The sequence below is a fragment of the Taurulus bubalis genome (assembly GCF_910589615.1).
Source record: "Taurulus bubalis genome assembly, chromosome: 1".
NCBI lineage: Eukaryota > Metazoa > Chordata > Actinopteri > Perciformes > Cottidae > Taurulus > Taurulus bubalis.
The window spans coordinates 1,381,352-1,399,626 of NC_136589.1; the positions used below are offsets into that span (position 1 = coordinate 1,381,352).

The window sequence follows — 18,275 nt, forward strand, 5'->3', positions numbered from 1 at the left end:
AGCGCTCAGGTTCACGGCTCAGGGACCGTCAACGTCAAGTCGTTAAATATGAAATACAATATGACAGAAACAACTAAAGCATGTCAAATATTACATGATAATCAAAAACATTTGAAGGAAAATTTAAATATAGGAAAAAGAGAGAAATGTTAGTGAGTTTCAGGCTCATTCGTGTTTAACATAAACTCTAATAATAATAATAATAATAATAATAACACATATTTAGGTAACACAAAAGAGCTATCAAATATAATTTATAAAACAAAACATTCACAACTAAATAATCCGAAAGTAAAACATGAATGGATTTATTTCTGAATAAATATAAATATTAAGTCATTTCTGGTTTATTATTAAAAGAAACACGACATTATTTTATGAGAAAACATGACGATTCCCTTCTGGCGCATCGTCACTGAAGATTCCTTGATTGACAGCCGTCGAACTAATCAAACAAGGGGACAGAGCGCTCGACCAATGATAACAAAGAGGAGGCGGGACTAGGCTCTGCCGTACATGGTGGTCGAATAAAGACGAGCAGCATAAAGTTTACGGCTCGTGGAACTCTCAGAATGAATGGGACCGCGTACTCCAACTTCGACAACCAAGAACACGTCTTGAAACTCGGAGACACGTTCGAGAAACACCCGAAAAGCGGATTCCACACGGTGCGATGTGAGTAGCGGGCTTCTGGAGCCCCGTCTGGCTCTTCACCGGAGCTAGCAGCAGCTAGCTAGCTGTAGCATGTAGCCTGCCTCACGTTACGTTAGCCAGGGTTACTCTATGGCAGCCGTCCTGCTTTACGTTAGTCAGCGTTACGTTAGCCAGCCTGCTTTACGTTAGACAGCCAGCTTTACGGCAACTCCAAACTAAAACGAACCGTTGATGAGCCAGCTGTAAAATGTAAGGCCCTCTGGTGGTATCGGCAGGGAACTGCACCACTAAACTAATATTGAGCATATATTATATTATGTATTGCGCATAATATATAGTATATGCGCAATATTAATGTAATTGTATATTATATAATGTACAAATACAACAATATTTGTAATTATAAATACAACAATGTTACTATTGTTAATATTGATCATATACTATATATATATATATATATATATATATATATATATATATATATATATATATACACAACAATACTATTGTTAATATTACGGACATCAAATATATTTAAATGTGTATAATATTTATAAATACAACTAAGCTACAGTTGTTAATATTGAGTATATCATATTTAAATATGTATAATAAAAAAAAAAATGCGACCGTGGTTAATAATGCGTGTTTATATATATATCAATTATTATTATTTTTTTTTTATGTGTACAATGTTACTGTTGTCATTATTGAGCCAATGATCTATATTTATATGCATGTATAAAACATAGAACAATGCTCTAGCTGTTAATATTGAGTGTCATACATATTTAATTGAGTGTAACGTTCATAACGTTTCTTTGTTTTCTTGGTGCAGATGACTTCAAGCCGGCCTCCATCGACACGGCCTGTGAAGGGGAGCTGGAAGTGGGCAAAGGAGAGCAGGTCACCATCACGCTGCCCAACCTGGAGGTCAGGAGGCCGCACACCGCTGACGTTCCTCCGCTCCCTGGGGAACGTTCTCTGACCCGTCCCTTCTGTTCTAGGGTTCCAGCGCTCCGGTCACGGTCTTCAAGGGCTCCAAGAGGCCGTACATGAAGGAATGCATCCTCATCGTGAACCACGACACGGGCGAGTACCGGCTGGAGAAGCTCAACAGCAACATCGCCGTGAAGAAGACCAGGTGGGCGACTGAGAGCCAGGAATCACCTCCTGTTGGAGGAGGAGGAGGATTGACACGCAGGGATTTGAGCAGATTTAAAGGACACTAGTCGCTATAGTCGGCTTTATTGATATTTTTGCGCAGCCCAGTGTTTCCCCTACCATCATATTAGGCCCCGCCCCCTACTATCATATTAGGCCCCACCCCCTACGGTTATATTAGGCCCCGCCCCCTACGGTTATATTAGGCCCCGCCCAAGGTCTTTTCTGCTGTTGCCTCTCAAACAGAATACAGATCTCGGCTCAACATTGAGCATGAATTGAAAGTGTTTTTAAAAAGATGTGTAGAGGAAAGCAGCTCATCACAGCCACTAATACTGATTCAACCTGATGCTCACACATCTGCTCTCATTGTTTTATTAGCTTATTGTTTTCCACAATAATCTATTTAGTACTAACTAAATATAACACAATGTTGTTAGTGCAATACAAATTCAGCGTGGTGGGGCGTGAACATTTTTCTGGTTGTGTGTCCGTCTCTCGTGTAACTGGTTGTGTGTAACTGGTTGTGTGTAACTGGTTGTGTGTCTCTCGTGTAACTGGTTGTGTGTCTCTCGTGTAACTGGTTGTGTGTCTCTCGTGTAACTGGTTGTGTGTCTCTCGTGTAACTGGTTGTGTGTCTCTCGTGTAACTGGTTGTGTGTCTCTCGTGTAACTGGTTGTGTGTAACTGGTTGTGTGTCTCTCGTGTAACTGGTTGTGTGTCTCTCGTGTAACTGGTTGTGTGTAACTGGTTGTGTGTCTCTCGTGTAACTGGTTGTGCGTCTCTCGTGTAACTGGTTGTGTGTAACTGGTTGTGCGTCTCTCGTGTAACTGGTTGTATGTAACTGGTTGTGTGTCTCTCGTGTAACTGGTTGTGTGTCTCTCGTGTAACTGGTTGTGTGTAACTGGTTGTGTGTCTCTCGTGTAACTGGTTGTGTGTCTCTCGTGTAACTGGTTGTGTGTCTCTCGTGTAACTGGTTGTGTGTCTCTCGTGTAACTGGTTGTCTGTAACTGGTTGTGTCTCTCGTGTAACTGGTTGTGCGTCTCTCGTGTAACTGGTTGTGTGTCTCTCGTGTAACTGGTTGTGTGTAACTGGTTGTGTGTCTCTCGTGTAACTGGTTGTGTGTAACTGGTTGTGTGTCTCTCGTGTAACTGGTTGTGTGTAACTGGTTGTGTGTCTCTCGTGTAACTGGTTGTGTGTCTCTCGTGTAACTGGTTGTGTGTCTCTCGTGTAACTGGTTGTGTGTAACTGGTTGTGTGTCTCTCGTGTAACTGGTTGTGCGTCTCTCGTGTAACTGGTTGTGTGTAACTGGTTGTGTGTCTCTCGTGTAACTGGTTGCGTCTCTCGTGTAACTGGTTGTGCGTCTCTCGTGTAACTGGTTGTGTGTAACTGGTTGTGTCTCTCGTGTAACTGGTTGTGTCTCTCGTGTAACTGGTTGTGTGTAACTGGTTGTGTGTCTCTCGTGTAACTGGTTGTGTGTCTCTCGTGTAACTGGTTGTGTGTAACTGGTTGTGTGTCTCTCGTGTAACTGGTTGTGTGTAACTGGTTGTGTGTCTCTTGTGTAACTGGTTGTGCGTCTCTCGTGTAACTGGTTGTGTGTAACTGGTTGTGCGTCTCTCGTGTAACTGGTTGTGTGTAACTGGTTGTGTGTCTCTCGTGTAACTGGTTGTGTGTCTCTCGTGTAACTGGTTGTGTGTAACTGGTTGTGTGTCTCTCGTGTAACTGGTTGTGTGTCTCTCGTGTAACTGGTTGTGTGTCTCTCGTGTAACTGGTTGTGTGTCTCTCGTGTAACTGGTTGTCTGTAACTGGTTGCGTCTCTCGTGTAACTGGTTGTGTGTAACTGGTTGCGTCTCTCGTGTAACTGGTTGTGTGTAACTGGTTGTGTGTCTCTCGTGTAACTGGTTGTGCGTCTCTCGTGTAACTGGTTGTGTGTAACTGGTTGTGTGTCTCTCGTGTAACTGGTTGTGTCTCTCTCGTGTAACTGGTTGTGTGTAACTGGTTGTGTGTCTCTCGTGTAACTGGTTGTGTGTCTCTCGTGTAACTGGTTGTGCGTCTCTCGTGTAACTGGTTGTGTGTAACTGGTTGTGTGTCTCTCGTGTAACTGGTTGTGCGTCTCTCGTGTAACTGGTTGTGTGTAACTGGTTGTGCGTCTCTCGTGTAACTGGTTGTGTGTAACTGGTTGTGTGTCTCTCGTGTAACTGGTTGTGTGTCTCTCGTGTAACTGGTTGTGTGTAACTGGTTGTGTGTCTCTCGTGTAACTGGTTGTGTGTAACTGGTTGTGTGTCTCTCGTGTAACTGGTTGTGTGTCTCTCGTGTAACTGGTTGTGTGTCTCTCGTGTAACTGGTTGTCTGTAACTGGTTGTGTCTCTCGTGTAACTGGTTGTGCGTCTCTCGTGTAACTGGTTGTGTGTCTCTCGTGTAACTGGTTGTGTGTCTCTCGTGTAACTGGTTGTGTGTCTCTCGTGTAACTGGTTGTGTGTAACTGGTTGTGTGTCTCTCGTGTAACTGGTTGTGCGTCTCTCGTGTAACTGGTTGTGTGTAACTGGTTGTGTGTCTCTCGTGTAACTGGTTGTGTGTAACTGGTTGTGTGTCTCTCGTGTAACTGGTTGTGTGTCTCTCGTGTAACTGGTTGTGTGTCTCTCGTGTAACTGGTTGTGTGTAACTGGTTGTGTGTCTCTCGTGTAACTGGTTGCGTCTCTCGTGTAACTGGTTGTGCGTCTCTCGTGTAACTGGTTGTGTGTAACTGGTTGTGTGTCTCTCGTGTAACTGGTTGTGTGTCTCTCGTGTAACTGGTTGTGTGTAACTGGTTGTGTGTCTCTCGTGTAACTGGTTGTGTGTAACTGGTTGTGTGTCTCTCGTGTAACTGGTTGTGCGTCTCTCGTGTAACTGGTTGTGTGTAACTGGTTGTGCGTCTCTCGTGTAACTGGTTGTGCGTCTCTCGTGTAACTGGTTGTGTGTAACTGGTTGTGTGTCTCTCGTGTAACTGGTTGTGTGTCTCTCGTGTAACTGGTTGTGTGTAACTGGTTGTGTGTCTCTCGTGTAACTGGTTGTGTGTCTCTCGTGTAACTGGTTGTCTGTAACTGGTTGCGTCTCTCGTGTAACTGGTTGTGTGTAACTGGTTGTGTGTCTCTCGTGTAACTGGTTGTGTGTAACTGGTTGTGTGTCTCTCGTGTAACTGGTTGTGTGTAACTGGTTGTGTGTCTCTCGTGTAACTGGTTGTGTGTCTCTCGTGTAACTGGTTGTGTGTAACTGGTTGTGTGTCTCTCGTGTAACTGGTTGTGCGTCTCTCGTGTAACTGGTTGTGTGTAACTGGTTGTGTGTCTCTCGTGTAACTGGTTGCGTCTCTCGTGTAACTGGTTGTGCGTCTCTCGTGTAACTGGTTGTGTGTAACTGGTTGTGTCTCTCGTGTAACTGGTTGTGTCTCTCGTGTAACTGGTTGTGCGTCTCTCGTGTAACTGGTTGTGTGTAACTGGTTGTGTGTCTCTCGTGTAACTGGTTGTGTCTCTCTCGTGTAACTGGTTGTGTGTAACTGGTTGTGTGTCTCTCGTGTAACTGGTTGTGTCTCTCTCGTGTAACTGGTTGTGCGTCTCTCGTGTAACTGGTTGTGTGTAACTGGTTGTGTGTCTCTCGTGTAACTGGTTGTGCGTCTCTCGTGTAACTGGTTGTGTGTAACTGGTTGTGTCTCTCGTGTAACTGGTTGTGTCTCTCGTGTAACTGGTTGTGTGTAACTGGTTGTGTGTCTCTCGTGTAACTGGTTGTGTGTAACTGGTTGTGTGTCTCTCGTGTAACTGGTTGTGCGTCTCTCGTGTAACTGGTTGTGTGTAACTGGTTGTGCGTCTCTCGTGTAACTGGTTGTGTGTAACTGGTTGTGTGTCTCTCGTGTAACTGGTTGTGTGTCTCTCGTGTAACTGGTTGTGTGTAACTGGTTGTGTGTCTCTCGTGTAACTGGTTGTGCGTCTCTCGTGTAACTGGTTGTGTGTAACTGGTTGTGTGTCTCTCGTGTAACTGGTTGCGTCTCTCGTGTAACTGGTTGTGTGTAACTGGTTGCGTCTCTCGTGTAACTGGTTGTGTGTAACTGGTTGCGTCTCTCGTGTAACTGGTTGTGTGTAACTGGTTGTGTGTCTCTCGTGTAACTGGTTGTGCGTCTCTCGTGTAACTGGTTGTGTGTAACTGGTTGTGTCTCTCGTGTAACTGGTTGTGTCTCTCGTGTAACTGGTTGTGCGTCTCTCGTGTAACTGGTTGTGTGTAACTGGTTGTGTGTCTCTCGTGTAACTGGTTGTGTCTCTCGTGTAACTGGTTGTGCGTCTCTCGTGTAACTGGTTGTGTGTAACTGGTTGTGCGTCTCTCGTGTAACTGGTTGTGTCTCTCGTGTAACTGGTTGTGCGTCTCTCGTGTAACTGGTTGTGTGTAACTGGTTGTGTGTCTCTCGTGTAACTGGTTGTGTCTCTCTCGTGTAACTGGTTGTGTGTAACTGGTTGTGTGTCTCTCGTGTAACTGGTTGTGTGTCTCTCGTGTAACTGGTTGTGTGTCTCTCGTGTAACTGGTTGTGTCTCTCGTGTAACTGGTTGTGTGTCTCTCGTGTAACTGGTTGTGTGTAACTGGTTGTGTCTCTCTCGTGTAACTGGTTGTGTGTAACTGGTTGTGTGTCTCTCGTGTAACTGGTTGTGTGTAACTGGTTGTGTGTCTCTCGTGTAACTGGTTGTGTGTCTCTCGTGTAACTGGTTGTGTCTCTCTCGTGTAACTGGTTGTGTGTCTCTCGTGTAACTGGTTGTGCGTCCGCAGGGCCGAGGGCAGCAGTAAGGTCCAGTCTCGCCTGGAGCAGCAGACTAGCCGCCTGAGCCAGCAGGTGAAGGTCACCACCAGCACCCCCAGCAGCACCAGTAAGACCCCCACCAGCTCCAAGAGCCCGCCCCCCAAGGAGAAGACGCCGCCTGCGTCCCCCATGGACGACATCGAGAGAGGTAACGCACTTCATCGTCCTTTCACGAACGGTGCTGATCAGACCTCCTCTCTTACCGCTGTTGTGCGTCCGTTGTGCGTCCGTTGTGCGTCTGTTGTGCGTCTGTTGTGCGTCTGTTGTGCGTCCTCAGAGCTGATGGCAGAAGCTCGCGTCATGGACCAGCTGAGCAGCGGCGACAGCTCCTCCGACTCCAACAGCTCCTCTTCCTCCAGCAGCGGCGACAGCTCCAGCAGCGACTCTGAAGACGAGCGAGCTTCTTCTTCTGTGGCTCCGCCCCCGGCTCCGCCCCCGGTTCCGGTTCCGGCCACGACCAATCACAGCATGCCTATCCTCACCAGCAGCGCCAGTAGCACCAGCCGCCAGCAGGAGAGCGGAGGAGGACTCATGAACACGCTGAGTGAGTCCAGACCGGAAGTTTAATCAGTATTAGATCATATTGATGTGACTAATATGTCTGTTTTATTTCGCCCTGATATTATTATTATTATAATAATAATACTAATAATAATATATCGACACACGTCACAGCGTACAGAAACAGGTTTTATTAACGATGTTTAGTTTCAATACAGAGAAAAGAATCTCGTGATCTTGAAGCTGCATCCATTACAGAAAAGAGCCTCCTCTGGGGGGATGAAATATCACAATTTAAAACGTGTAGTTTCGTCTGTGTTTTCTAATGGAAGCGCTTGGCACGCGCGTTGTGTTCAGGGACCTTCGGAAAGATGACAACCCGATAATCATGACGGTATTTACAGCTTCTGTGTGTGATGAACGATGGCGCTTTGGTTAAAGAAAACATTCTTGTGTGTTGTGTGTTGTGTGTTGCAGAGAGCGACCTCCAGCTCAGTGAGTCCGGCAGTGAAAGCGACTGAACCCGAGGACGCCGGCCTCATGAAGGAAGCCAGCGGCGTCTTCTTCCTCCTCTTCCTCCTCTTCGTCTTCTTCTTCCTCCTCTTCGTCTTCTTCTTCCTCCTCTTCGTCTTCTTCTTCCTCCTCTTCGTCTTCTTCCTCCTCTTCCTCCTCTTCGTCTTCTTCTTCCTCCTCTTCGTCTTCTTCCTCCTCTTCCTCCTCTTCGTCTTCTTCTTCTTCCTCCTCTTCGTCTTCTTCCTCCTCTTCCTCCTCTTCGTCTTCTTCTTCCTCCTCTTCGTCTTCTTCTTCCTCCTCTTCGTCTTCTTCCTCCTCTTCCTCCTCTTCGTCTTCTTCCTTCTCTTCGTCTTCTTCCTCCTCTTCCTCCTCTTCCTCCTCTTCGTCTTCTTCCTCCTCTTCCTCCTCTTCAGATTTGATGTTTCTGCAGTTCAGCTTCGCCAGGTGATGAACTTTACATCGTGCCTTAGCAGCTTTGAGTTGAGCTGCGTTAGTTTCCGGTGGAACAGAAAGTTTTAGTTTGAGGACGAGCCGTCGAGTCTTGCTTTGAGTTCTGAACCCAGCTACTGCAGGACCACGCGTTCCTTAAAGCTGCTTCATCAACAACAGCAGAGCAGCTGGACGCTAGCTGGACGCTAGCTGGACGTTAGCTGGACGTTAGCTGGACGTTAGCTGGACGCTAGCTGGACGCTAGCTGGACGTTAGCTGGACGTTAGCTGGACGCTAGCTGGACGCTAGCTGGACGTTAGCTGGACGTTAGCTGGACGTTAGCTGGACGCTAGCTGGACGCTAGCTGGACGTTAGCTGGACGTTAGCTGGACGCTAGCTGGACGTTAGCTGGACGCTAGCTGGACGTTAGCTGGACGTTTGGTCAGCAGACAGAAGTCGCAGCTCAGATCCTGATGAAGACGTCTGCAGCTGCTGTTTGACACCAAACCAGAAACTACAGAGCTGAAAGAAACTCCAATGTTGTGCAGCTCCTTAAAGGGACAGCAGCGTGTATGAGGTACTTCTACACGGTCTGTGTACTAGTACAATAGATGGAGTTCCTCACCAGAAAGGTCAAGAGGTGAAGATATTGTAAACATAGTCACTCATTATGGACTTGTTCTAATTAAGAAGCTCATGCAGCATCACTTCTGAAGACCTCTCCCTTTAAGGCTGCAGCTGGGTGATTATTGATTATTGATTTTTGATTATTGATTTTTGCAGCTTTTTCATTGTGATGTTTGAGTTGGAGCGTGGCTCAGTGAGGGTCATGGTTTGTAGCTTTAAACCTGCAATACTTGAATCAAATTATTTATATTTAGAAATATACTCGACCAACGGTGAATTGCTTAATATATTTGATATATAAATATATAAATATATATATATATATATTAATAGCCAAGCATCTGGATGTGAGTCTGAACTCGATGTGCCTTTTGTGAGCTGGAACACGGATCTACTTCCTGTTTGTCACGACACGGCTCGGCCTGAAGGACGGCGGTCCACTTGCTATGTGTCGAACAAAATAAAGATTTTAAATAATTTGTGTGCTTTTACATTCATTATTTTGAGCCATTGTTTGTGTAGGATTTTAATATTCTGAACACAAAGTACATTTTAGTTTAGAAAAATAGAGAAAGAAGTTTAGAATGTTTGAGATAAAAGACGTACATTCATGTGAAATCTGAATTTACGTTTCTTGAAAGTCCGTTAGCTGTTAGCCGTTAGCTGTTAGCTGTTAGCTGAGAAGATTCTGCGGTTTCCTTCCTGGAATCTGACTAAAAGTTTGATTTGATGGCGTCGTCCACAGAAAAGAGTGAAGCCAAAACCCACAAAAGCAAACAGACTTTCTGGAGCGTTTACTCCTAAATCTGTGACCTTATAATCTCAAAGATAATTCTATTTTTTTTTTTTTTTTTTTCTCCTAAATTTTGTTTTTTTTGGACATAATTTTCAAAAGCCTTCTCCAAGTGCACACAGCACATGCAGGCTGGTGGGGAGGACCTCCAGCTGCTCCTCCACCAGAACCCTCACGGCTCGCCTGGAGTCTGAGGATCCTCACGTTGAAGCATTGAAAAGACGTTTCGGCCCAGAGAGCCCAACAGATCCTTCGGCGCCTCAGGGCGGACCTCATCCCCCGGCGCCACCAAGGAGCTTCTTGTAACCACGAACCCAAACCCAACCCTCTCCACTGCCCGGTGGCCACCGGCGCCCCATCTGACCCGGCGCCCACAGGCGCGGACAGATGTGCTGCTCGTGTCCAAGACAACGGATCAGATGATGGCAAAGTGGAGCATGGTGTTCTGGTACCAGGTCACCCGTGTTTAGTGATTCATTGATCTTTTAGTTATTATCTGGTTTTATAGAAGTGATTGATCAGTAAAATGTGTTTGTGTTGCAGTTATTCTTTTTATTAACAATCTGGTTGAATAGTTTCAGTTAAACGTCAGTAGAGTTTCTGACTCGACGTCTTGTCTTTTCTTGTGTTCTCAGTCATACAAGAAGCATTTTCTGCCCCATCAGTTGGTGCTCATGTTAGCTGTCTGAAGTTTTGTTGGTGGCACACACACTCACACACACACACTCACACTCACACACTCACACACTCGCCCAAAGCCTCGCTGCTCTCTGTTTGTTTCTGCCTCCTTCCCAATGAAAGGAGAGAGGATGGAGGCGGTTCCTGGTTGAGTAGAACCCACTGTGACTCACATTTCTACCGGCCAGAGCAAAGTGTCCCATGGTGTCCTCTGCTCCCCGAAGGCAAACAGGCTTCAAGGTCGGGTTCTTTATCAAACTAGTTCAAGGTCACAGGCACTTCTGCAGACCACTGGTCTCAGTGCTGCATTGACACGCCGATCACGTCACATTTAAAGGTTTGACACGCGGTTCCCTAGGCGACACAATACACACCACTACTGCTCTACAATGCACACCACTACTGCTCTACAATACACATCACTACTGCTCTACAATACACACCACTACTGCTCTACGGTACACACCACTGCTGCTCTACAATACACACCACTGCTGCTCTACAATACACGCCACTGCTGCTCTATAATACACGCCACTGCTGCTCTGCAATACACACATCACTGCTGCTCTACAATGCACATCGCTGCCGCTCTGCAATACACACCACTGCTGCTCTACAATGCACATCACTGCTGCTCTACAATACACACCACTACTGCTCTGCAATACACACCACTACTGCTCTACAATGCACATCACTATTGCTCTACAATGCACATCACTATTGCTCTACAATGCACACCACTGCTGCTCTACAATACACACCACTGCTGCTCTACAATACACACCGCTACTGCTCTACAATGCACATCGCTACTGCTCTACAATGCACATCACTGCTGCTCTACAATACACACCACTGCTGCTCTACAATGCACACCACTGCTGCTCTACAATGCACACCACTGCTGCTCTGCAATACACACCACTACTGCTCTACAATGCACATCACTACTGCTCTACAATGCACACCACAACTGCTCTACAATGCACATCACTACTGCTCTACAATACACACCACTACTGCTCTACAATGCACATCACTACTGCTCTACAATGCACACCACTACTGCTCTACAATGCACACCACTACTGCTCTACAATGCACACCACTACTGCTCTGCAATGCACACCACTACTGCTCTACAATGCACACCACTACTGCTCTACAATACACACCACTACTGCTCTACAATGCACACCACTACTGCTCTACAATGCACATCACTACTGCTCTACAATGCACACCACTACTGCTCTACAATGCACATCACTACTGCTCTACAATGCACATCACTACTGCTCTACAATGCACACCACTACTGCTCTACAATGCACATCACTACTGCTCTACAATGCACACCACTACTGCTCTACAATGCACACCACTGCTGCTCTACAATGCACACCACTGCTGCTCTACAATGCACACCGCTACTGCTCTACAATGCACACCACTACTGCTTTACAATGCACACCACTACTGCTTTACAATGCACACCACTACTGCTCTACAATACACACCACTACTGCTCTACAATGCACACCACTACTGCTCTACAATGCACACCACTACTGCTCTACAATACACATCACTACTGCTCTACAATGCACATCACTACTGCTCTACAATGCACACCACTACTGCTCTACAATACACATCACTATTGCTCTACAATGCACATCACTATTGCTCTACAATGCACATCACTACTGCTCTACAATACACACCACTACTGCTCTACAATACACATCACTACTGCTCTACAATACACATCACTACTGCTCTACAATGCACACCACTACTGCTCTACAATGCACATCACTACTGCTCTACAATGCACACCACTACTGCTCTACAATACACACCACTACTGCTCTACAATGCACACCACTACTGCTCTACAATGCACATCACTACTGCTCTACAATGCACACCATTGCTGCTCTACAATGCACACCACTACTGCTCTACAATGCACACCACTGCTGCTCTACAATGCACACCACTACTGCTCTACAATGCACATCACTACTGCTCTACAATGCACACCACTACTGCTCTACAATGCACACCACTGCTGCTCTACAATGCACACCACTGCTGCTCTACAATGCACACCACTGCTGCTCTACAATGCACACCACTGCTGCTCTACAATGCACATCACTGCTGCTCTACAATGCACATCACTGCTGCTCTACAATACACACCACTGCTGCTCTACAATGCACACCACTACTGCTCTACAATGCACATCACTACTGCTCTACAATGCACACCACTACTGCTCTACAATGCACACCACTACTGCTCTACAATGCACACCACTACTGCTCTACAATGCACACCACTACTGCTCTACAATGCACATCACTACTGCTCTACAATGCACACCACTGCTGCTCTACAATGCACACCACTACTGCTCTACAATGCACACCACTGCTGCTCTACAATGCACACCACTACTGCTCTACAATGCACATCACTACTGCTCTACAATGCACACCACTACTGCTCTACAATGCACACCACTGCTGCTCTACAATGCACACCACTGCTGCTCTACAATGCACACCACTGCTGCTCTACAATGCACACCACTGCTGCTCTACAATACACACCACTGCTGCTCTACAATGCACATCACTGCTGCTCTACAATGCACATCGCTGCTGCTCTACAATACACACCACTGCTGCTCTACAATGCACACCACTACTGCTCTACAATGCACATCACTACTGCTCTACAATGCACACCACTACTGCTCTACAATGCACACCACTACTGCTCTACAATGCACACCACTACTGCTCTACAATGCACATCACTACTGCTCTACAATGCACACCACTACTGCTCTACAATGCACACCACTACTGCTCTACAATGCACACCACTACTGCTCTACAATGCACACCACTACTGCTCTACAATACACACCACTACTGCTCTACAATACACATCACTACTGCTCTACAATACACATCACGTGTGTTGTTGTGATGTTTGCATCAGTGACCGTTGACTCCTGAACCCAAACCAACGTCAGTTGCACTTTGACCTCTGGCTCCCTGACTGAGTCAGTTTACCGGATCGACCCCAGAAGCAGACGCAGGTCTGGACGTTCTTCTGTTGACCCTTCAGCCAAAACCCACAGCTGTGACTCGCTAATCATTACCTCTGCTTTCATATCGGAGAGGCTGGTCTTAGAGGTGAAGTTTCAGGACGTAGTCTTTGGTCTTTGATCTTTGATCTTTGTGGAAGTCGAATATTTGTTCTGTTTTTCTGATTGAAGTCATAAAAGTCTATGTTTAAGTCAGTGAGCTTTTTCACTGAACTCACCTGATCTGAACCCCAATAACCTGCTGAAGCATGAGCTCATTCTTGTGTGTACTCAGCACTAGGGGGTGTAATCTGTCCTGAGGGGTTCATTATGGCCTCGGCCCCTTTAGCCGGGTATACACTCACTTTCACATGACACTTCATTCCGTGTACTTTATTTTAATTTTAACTTTAATTTGAATATTCTGTATATTATTATTGCACTCTGTTTTATGTTCTTCCTTAAATGTTAAATGTTGTGCACCTCAGGACACATTCCTTGTATGTGTGAACATACTTGTCAATAAATGCTTCTGGTTCTGGTTCTGGTTCACAGGAGGCTGCGGCCCTCAGACAGCTCTGTCCTGAGGAACCGGCTCTGTGTTACTCACGGCTTCCTTTGTTCTGAAATAAGATCTGGTGCTACAAGTCACATACTTAGTGAAGTCCAGCTGTGTGTCACATGACCGGTCACATGATCTCAGGCTTCATTAAATCCATTAGAACAAAAAGAGCAAACCTTCTTACTGAGGACCAACACTTCTGTAAATCAGTCAACAAAGAGAGCAAAGGTGAACCATGAAGCGCCTCCTCACGCGAGCAGGTCCTTCACATACAAGCCAAATTACACATTTTAATTCCAGGCTGTAATGTAACATTAGTAAATCTGCAAATTTATCCAATTTAACATTCAATACTCGTCAGCATGTCCAAAGAAATAGGGCAAATATAGTTTTATACACATTAAACTTAGTTTTATTAAATGTCAGGTCTCTGTCAGGAAAAACATTTTTAATCAATGATTTCATTATTAGGCACAAACTTGATTTTTTGTTTTTAACCGAAACGTGGTTAGACCAAGATAACAGTGCAGCTGTTCTTATTGAAGCAACACCTCCCAACTTAAGTTTCATGAGTGAAACAAGAGCGCATAAGAAAGGAGGTGGAGTTATATTTTATATAATGAGTCTCTTCAATGCTAGCAGATGTCTTTTGGTCATTTTACTTCCTTTGAATATGTGGCTCTCAATTCCACGCAAGTTTTATTCCTCAACATTTACAGACCACCTAAATACTATGCAACCTTCTCTGATGAGTTTACTGAACTGCTGTCAAATCAGTCAACAAAGAGAGCAAAGGTGAACCATGAAGCGCCTCCTCACGCGAGCAGGACCTTCACATACAAGCCAAATTACACATTTTAATTCCAGGCTGTAATGCAACTAAATAGGAGAAAAGGAAAAAAAAAGGCGTTCCTTTATTTAACCAACAGAAAACCCAACTATTGTAGGCCTCTGCTTGAAAATGTTATCCCAAACTAAAAAGGGTGTATGTCTGCAACCACTAGGGCTGTTTGAATAATGTTGGTGTTATAATAAAAGGTACACATGTGAGATGTAGTTCAGATGTGTAAATATCAGTCTATATGTTACTGGTTAAGAGTAAATGAAGATGACACACAGAAAAAATTAAAAGGTTTCAGGTCCGCCTATAAAAAAAATCACTTTCAGGATGATTATTTCTTTGAAATGATGCAGCTGTAAGGTCCAACTCTAACCCAAATCATACACAATATGTGAACATTCTCTAACCCAAATCATACACAATATGTGAACATTCTCTAAGCCAAATCATACACAATATGTGAACATTCTCTAACCCAAATCATAACTCAATATGTGAACATTCTCTAACCCAAATCATACACAATATGTGAACATTCTCTAACCCAAATCATAGCTCAATATGTGAACATTCTCTAACCCAAATCATAGCTCAATATGTGAACATTCTCTAACCCAAATCATAACTCAATATGTGAACATTCTCTAACCCAAATCATACACAATATGTGAACATTCTCTAACCCTAATCATAGCTCAATATGTGAACATTCTCTAACCCAAATCATAACAATATGTGAACATTCTCTAACCCAAATCATAGCTCAATATGTGAACATTCTCTAACCCAAATCATAGCTCAATATGTGAACATTCTCTAACCCAAATCATAACTCAATATGTGAACATTCTCTAACCCAAATCATACACAATATGTGAACATTCTCTAACCCTAATCATAGCTCAATATGTGAACATTCTCTAACCCAAATCATACACAATATGTGAACATTCTCTAACCCTAATCATAGCTCAATATGTGAACATTCTCTAACCCAAATCATAACTCAATATGTGAACATTCTCTCTGCAAAGGTTGACTTTGATAAAGTGAAGCAGAACAAAGTTACAGAGGGTTTAGAACAGAGATCATTCAGGAGAGGACTCCAACATTTGCACATCTGTGACATTTGAATGTTCTCATGTACCAAACCATATATTTCGCTTGTATATTACTAATGGTGTTCAATACAACAGTCACTAGTTACGGATGAACCGCCGGTAGGAGTTTGGGAAGCTGGGAGAGCGTTGAGGTTCCTTGCGAGTGGAAGGAGGCAGTCAGCTGCTCTGCCGTTGGTAGAGGCCACCTGGATGTCACCAGCCCGGATGACAAAGCCCCAGAGCGATACCGGCGAGGTGTGGAACTCGTACTGTTTGCTGTTACGAAGAGGCGGTTCTCAACACGCCTTTGGAGGACTTGCCGACGTGTAGCACATGCACGCCAAGGCCCGGAGAACATCGGTGACGAGCCCCTGGTAAAGACATTATATTATCCTTTACATAATAAAAACCACTATGTATAGTTTGGAATTACATTGAGCTGAATTCAAGAAATGTTATTGATTTATTAATGAAATTCAGTGGCGGGTCGTGCATTTTTCTACCTGAGCCTTCTGATTGGTTGAAGACTATGACATCACGATAACATCTCCATGTACTTTAATCTAGAAGACCAGCCAGAAGCGCTCTGCTTCCATAGAGACACAGAGGTGGAATCTGATTGGATGAGAGCTCTCCTTAAAAAAGCTTCATGCGCTGCAGGCTGAAGCAGAGCAACAGAGGAAGAGGAGCTGTGACATGAGAACATCATGATAATACATTATAAAATATCTATAACTTTGTGATTCTGTCAGCAGAGAAGACTTACAGGCCCTGATGGCCACTGACTCCTGGATCAATAACAACTGGATCAATAACTACTGGATCAATAACTGAAGATAAATGAAGAGAATAACTAACCTCTTTATTGATCCTGTTTTTATTGATAACGTAGTTATTGTCTTTATTGATTCTGTTTTTATTGATGATGTAGTTATTGTCTTTATTGATCCTGTTTGTATTGATCCTGTAGTTATTGTCTTTATTGATCCTGTAGTTATTGATTCTAGTTATTGTCTTTATTGATCCTGTAGCTATTGATTCTAGTTATTGTCTTTATTGATCCTGTAGTTATTGATTCTAGTTATTGTCTTTATTGACCCTGTAGTTATTGATTCTAGTTATTGTCTTTATTGATCCTGTAGTTATTGATTCTAGTTATTGTCTTTATTGATCCTGTAGCTATTGATTCTAGTTATTGTCTTTATTGATCCTGTAGTTATTGATTCTAGTTATTGTCTTTATTGATCCTGTAGTTATTGATTCTAGTTATTGTCTTTATTGATCCTGTAGCTATTGATTCTAGTTATTGTCTTTATTGATCCTGTAGTTATTGATTCTAGTTATTGTCTTTATTGACCCTGTAGTTATTGATTCTAGTTATTGTCTTTATTGATCCTGTAGCTATTGATTCTAGTTATTGTCTTTATTGATCCTGTAGCTATTGATTTTAGTTATTGTCTTTATTGATCCTGTAGTTATTGATTCTAGTTATTGTCTTTATTGATCCTGTAGCTATTGATTCTAGTTATTGTCTTTATTGATCCTGTAGTTATTGATTCTAGTTATTGTCTTTATTGATCCTGTAGTTATTGATAACATAGTTATTGTCTTTATTGATTCTGTTTTTATTGATAATGTAGTTATTGTCTTTATTGATCCTGTTTTTATTGATAATGTAGTTATTGTCTTTATTGATCCTGTTTGTATTGATAACGTAGTTATTGTCTTTATTGATTCTGTTTTTATTGATAATGTAGTTATTGTCTTTATTGATCCTGTTTGTATTGATAACGTAGTTATTGTCTTTATTGATTCTGTTTTTATTGATAATGTAGTTATTGTCTTTATTGATCCTGTTTGTATTGATCCTGTAGTTATTGTCTTTATTGATCCTGTAGTTATTGATCCTGTAGTTTTTGTCTTTATTGACCCTGTAGTTATTGATTCTAGTTATTGTCTTTATTGATCCTGTAGCTATTGATTCTAGTTATTGTCTTTATTGATCCTGTAGTTATTGATTCTAGTTATTGTCTTTATTGATCCTGTAGCTATTGATTCTAGTTATTGTCTTTATTGATCCTGTAGTTATTGATTCTAGTTATTGTCTTTATTGACCCTGTAGTTATTGATTCTAGTTATTGTCTTTATTGATCCTGTAGTTATTGATTCTAGTTATTGTCTTTATTGATCCTGTAGCTATTGATTCTAGTTATTGTCTTTATTGATCCTGTAGTTATTGATTCTAGTTATTGTCTTTATTGATCCTGTAGTTATTGATTCTAGTTATTGTCTTTATTGATCCTGTAGCTATTGATTCTAGTTATTGTCTTTATTGATCCTGTAGTTATTGATTCTAGTTATTGTCTTTATTGACCCTGTAGTTATTGATTCTAGTTATTGTCTTTATTGATCCTGTAGCTATTGATTCTAGTTATTGTCTTTATTGATCCTGTAGCTATTGATTTTAGTTATTGTCTTTATTG

General features: G+C 43.3%; 1 protein-coding gene across 1 annotated transcript; it reads left to right on the plus strand.

Annotated features, from left to right (window-relative positions):
* Window positions 1–551: 551 nt before the first annotated feature.
* Window positions 552–7,655, plus strand: eaf2 (ELL associated factor 2; the record flags this gene model as incomplete). The annotated part of the gene is made up of 6 exons (XM_079222608.1): window positions 552–675; window positions 1,496–1,590; window positions 1,665–1,801; window positions 6,603–6,781; window positions 6,911–7,177; window positions 7,612–7,655. The coding sequence occupies exons 1-6, from the start codon at window positions 573–575 to the stop codon at window positions 7,653–7,655; spliced, it is 825 nt and encodes a 274-aa protein (XP_079078734.1). The 5' UTR covers window positions 552–572.
* Window positions 7,656–18,275: the final 10,620 nt, after the last annotated feature.